The sequence below is a fragment of the Montipora foliosa genome, chromosome 6 (genome assembly GCF_036669935.1).
Source record: "Montipora foliosa isolate CH-2021 chromosome 6, ASM3666993v2, whole genome shotgun sequence".
NCBI lineage: Eukaryota > Metazoa > Cnidaria > Anthozoa > Scleractinia > Acroporidae > Montipora > Montipora foliosa.
This window is the reverse complement of record NC_090874.1, coordinates 50,036,385-50,041,384: the sequence shown is the minus strand read 5'-3', so window position 1 is coordinate 50,041,384 and position 5,000 is coordinate 50,036,385. Positions and strand designations below refer to the sequence as shown.

The 5,000-nt window shown below is 39.0% G+C and overlaps 1 protein-coding gene across 2 annotated transcripts in view; it reads right to left on the bottom strand.

Moving 5' to 3' along the window:
* Positions 1 to 1,696: 1,696 nt before the first annotated feature.
* LOC138007633 (paladin-like) overlaps positions 1,697 to 5,000 on the bottom strand; it is a 28,879-nt gene continuing 25,575 nt past the window's right edge. For both annotated transcript variants that reach the window (XM_068854666.1, XM_068854667.1), the window contains exons 17-19: positions 4,871 to 4,951; positions 3,659 to 3,799; positions 1,697 to 2,611 (exon numbers count right to left, since the gene is read on the bottom strand). In XM_068854666.1, coding sequence (XP_068710767.1) covers positions 2,318 to 2,611; positions 3,659 to 3,799; positions 4,871 to 4,951 — 516 coding nt within the window. In that variant the 3' untranslated portion in view covers positions 1,697 to 2,317. The remainder of the gene's footprint in view (positions 2,612 to 3,658; positions 3,800 to 4,870; positions 4,952 to 5,000) is intronic.

Here is a 5,000-nt window from a genome sequence, read left to right as displayed (position 1 = left end):
AAATATGATAAACGCAATATACAATATACGAGCCACACTCTGGCGCGTAGAACACAGTGTTTTGGTGTTTTCATTAATTTATGTATCTCCTTTCATACTTTGCTGTCACCTCCTCCACGCTTTGTCATTGTTCGAAAACCACTCAACGTTTGATCAGAAACGTCTCAAATAGGCCACTTCCGAGTTCATATCTGCCTCCTCTTCAAAGCGAGTCTAAGTGCCTCTTCAAAGCGAGTCTAGGTGCGAAGTTTTTGTTGTGAAAATTAGTTTTCATTCATATGTAAGGTAGAACTAATTACCACTACAAAAACTTCGCACTTAGACTCGCTTTGAAGAAGAGGCAGACATGAACTCGGAAATGGCCCATTAGATTTGAGTTTGGACAATATGCGAGGCAGCGAGCCGGCTTTACCAAATAACTATAAACCCAGACTAACCCTAGTCCAGACTAACCCTAACCTCATACTGAACTAAAGCCTTATCTAGGTTTAAATAAGTTTCTAAATCTGACTTAGTGAGACTGATTGATTATTGCTCTCCTGTCATGATAATTTTCATCCTTTAATTGTCTCCGTCTGTCATCGAAAACGTTTGCCAGTTTTGCAAGTACTTGCATCGAGGACCGAGATTTATGATAAGCAATTGCGTGTAATAAAAGGAAAGTTTATGTGATTCCTAAGTCCCCAAAAGCGATATTTCTTGTCTACAAACACTGATGTCATATTTCTTTTTAATATTCAAATTTGCTAACTACGGAACAAAGGAAGTCATTTTTTTAACAGCCAATTACGTTCCGGTTGGCACATTAATAGCGAGATTAAGCATCGCGTTTAGGTGAAACGGCAAACGCGAAACGATGGGTTGCTGCTTGTCATAAAAGCATGAAAATTATGTTATTCTAACTCGTCTCTCTCTTTTGAAAAGTTACTTTATACCTTCTGCTGACACGCAAGAAATGAGCCCATATCAAACGAATTTCTTGCAGTTTTGGCAAAACGCAAACTTTAGTCCGACGTTTACTGTTTGCCGCAAACGCGATGCTTAATCTCCCATTAACAATGGGTGACTTCACGAGAAACATCGATGTAGGGAACTGTCTGAGTTAGTGTCTGAGCTGTCTGATCAACTCGCGCATGCGCTTTGGACGAAATAGTCCCTTTAAGTTTATTTGAACCGAATGGTTATCTTTTCTTTACACGAGCTCTGTCTGTCTGTTGTTTGAGGTGACCGCAGCGTGCTAAAGCTGGTGCAAAAGACAAATCACATTTTGCCCCTAGTAAATGCACTGCCAAAATTTATAAATGACCTGCTTGCAGCGTTTCATCCTTCTCCATAAAGGAAACCTCCACTAAAACAAGAATACAACTTCAAAATATTTAACATAATGTTTACAATCAAAATTGTTCAAACGTTTTCTAATGGAATCGTTTGTGGCCGAAATAAATGAATTTCAAAACGCTTGTTTTGGTTTTCAAATTTCCTGGGCGCCGCCATCTTGAATAATTGTGACGTGTTATGGTTGCTCTTTTGTATTTGCACAAAGAGCTTTTGTTTTAAAACAATAGGGCAACCATGACACGTCACAATTATTCAAGATGGCGGCGCCCGGGAAATTTAAAAACCAAAACAAGCGTTTTTGAAATTCATTTATTTCGGATACAAACGATTCCATTGGAAAACGTTCGAACAATTTTGATTGAGAGCATTATGTTAACTATTTTAAAGATATATTCCTGTTTTAGTGGAGGTTCCGCACATATTCGTCCATTTACTTGCTTGCTTACGTTACTTATTTTTTTGCAATTTTGTCACGGTTCTACCGCAACATTTGCTTGTTTGTCTTAACGGTTTGCAACGAATGCGTATTACATTTTTTGCATTGCTTTCGCTATTTAGATGCCTTGTGTTCTCCGCAGTCGTGCATTTTATGAGTAAAATTGCTCACACTGTGAGTTGCTCCTGATATGCTCGTCTCTTGGTGTAGGATATTTTGTAGCTGATATCAATGGATCAAGAGTAAAACTACGTATTTCAGGCATCCCACTGCTGAAAAGTTACCGCAGTCAGATGCGGTTCAGTTTGCGGTAGCATCGACCATTTTAAAGTCTGTCTCCATACAATCCGTATTATAGTGTTTCTTTTTTTACAAATACCATTCTTCGCGCGGTATGTAGATATATTTTTAAGAACAGAGTATATATATCGAAGCCGGTTTCTTTCGGGTGTTTCTTAATAAAGATGTTTCTCTAGGAGCACTCCAGGCATCCAATTGATTAATTTTATCTGACAAGGAGCCATGTTTTTCCCACAAAAAATTTCAACTCTCCGACTTTCCCTTGTAACTTTCCCGCCATCTCCAGCGCAACGCACGTAAACGTTCCTCTGCCTTTTCAAAATCATGGAAGCCAAAATTATCGAGGATCTCATAAACGCCCGCAGCTGTTGCTACTTCAATCATCCATTGACAAAAAGACCTCTTCCATTTGGTCCTCCTTTCCATGTGAAGGTAAGTGTTAAACAGAATGAGATAGAAATATCTCTCCAAGTAATACAGACTTTTCTTCCGACGCTCTAGACGATCTTCTCGGCAAGTGCAAGAGTTACTTCGATACTGTACGTCAGAATCAAAAATCATAAAATTATTAAAACACAACGACCATATTCTTCTAGAGGGAGTGAGACCAGTTTTTTACTTACCAGCCCCGATTAGAGTTGAAACAGGAGTTACCCACAACTCAAGCTAGTGATTAATCGGCAATGATGCCTTCCCCCAACAAACGGTTTGAGATATTACACGGTGGATAACTTGGTTTTTTTTTCGAACAGGTAAGGCCCAAAATTCGGTAGTCCATCAGATCAGAGGTTCATTACCAATCCACTTAATTCGAAAAATTATCTTTTAAAAAAAACACTTTAAAATTGTAACTCGAAAGAGAGGGATCTCCCTCTCTCTCAGTCTCTCTCAATATGCGAGATGTTGGTGTCCCTACAGGTAATGGGACAGGAACAACACTAAGAAAAAGCGAAGCAAGGACGACAACGACGGCTACGAGAACGATGCCTACAAATATTATTTCTCGTTATTGTAATAATTTGACGATTACTCCAAGTTGCCCAGCGTCGCGGAAAGTGTGTATCAACACTCCAGGAATAAAATTGGTTAAAATTGGTAAAAACGGTGTGGATATTTAGAGAGAAATTGACGATTTATCACGAGTTGCTCGCGTTCGCCATATAACCTCAACTTTGGGAAATTCATGTCGGCATAGAAATGTACAAAAATGTAAAACGCACGAGCAGGGCGTACAGAGCTGTTAGACCTATTCTTGGATTTCACATGACGTCACGGCCGCCATGTTGGTGTCCCCAAACAATGAAATGGCGGCCATGTTGGTGTCCCGATCCAATCCTCCGGGAATTGAAAGCTATTATTATGCTAACGTCTTCTTTTGTTTTCGTTGAAAAACATGGCTGTTGATCACGTGAGTGAAACCCAAGAATAGCGATAATCACCGTTTGTTCGTTTGTTCTGTGGTTGGCAAAATTTAAATATCAAAAGAATTGTTTATAAGGAGTGAATATCGCTGTTGTTTTGTAGCGTTCTCGTAGTGGTCGTCGTTGTCTTTGCTTAAGCTTCACACAAGACGGCTCCACTCACCAAGTTGAAAGTAGAGAAGATGACTTCCCTTGAGTGATAATGCATTGGTGTCATGGTCTCCGATATTCTGTCCAAAACATAATCCACTTCACGCTTTCTCTGCGGGCCATTGGGCAAAACTCTCTTGAGGTGCCGAATAACCTAATGAAGACGGTATACAGATGCTTCAATAAAATAGTTTTAAGTCGCTTCAGGAAAAATATTTGCATTCCTAATCATCTGACGCTGACTTAACTATCTTGATTGAAACTGAACATTTTAGAGGAATAGGCAATTTTCACGATGGCGTCATTTGACTACAACTACCACAATTCAGTTTGTTTTTCTTTTCATATTTAAATTTTGTATTCCCAGTGGGGTAAAAATAACAATAGCTCTACTTAACATGAGACAAGCGAAACCTAAAGGATTCTGGTACTTGTAGTCATATGGCGTCATCATGTAAATGTCCTATTGTCGAAGATTTTGAAGATGTTATATGTCTTATATATTAAAAAGTATTTGCATTTGAAAAAATTCCCCCGCATTAGCCTCCATTGCATGCTCCAGTCCAATACTGAGAATGGACCATTTTACAGTTGTGTCCTTTGAATGAAAGTGAGGCTGGAGTTGACTTTGCTTTGATAGAAACCTCACTGCTTTTCTCATGTAAATTCCTACTAATTAGCATGAGAACAACATCATTAACATACGAAAAGCATTGAGGTTTCTGTCAAAGCAAGGTCAACTCCAGACTCACTTTCATTCAAAGGCCAGGTAACCGAGCACACAACTGTAAACTGGTCTATACGAATATGGTCTTTTCAGCTTTTTCTACCAGCACTGCACAAAAACCGTTCTAACCGTTGTCACTCTTTCCTAAAACACTCCTTGAAATTTTGGACAAAGAAATGATTCTTTTTCAGTGTATAAATAAAAGAAAGGTTTTTGACAGATTATCTCAACTAAAATGAGTAAGGGAATTTAAAACAAAATTGCTATGAGTTTTCAAGTGCAATTCATAACCATCCGTGAGCTTCCTTGACAAATCCATCAGTTCCCGGCAGCAAAAAGCAATAAATGGTCTTAAACCGCACCCTAATCTTGAATAAACAATCTGCACCTCTTCTGGGGGCTTTCACGGTTTTCAGTGCTTTTAAGGCATCTTTCAGCGTTCTACAGAAAGTTGCAGAGACCCTTGTAACACTACTAGACCGAAAACACTTTACTTACGGAAAACTCGCCCAATGTGTACTTGGCATTCGGTACACAAGCTGGATCTTGTTCGTCTACTTTTGTTCCAACTGGAAAACCCTAACGGGAAACATATCGCAAAATTAAACGGGAAATTGCTCAGTTTATT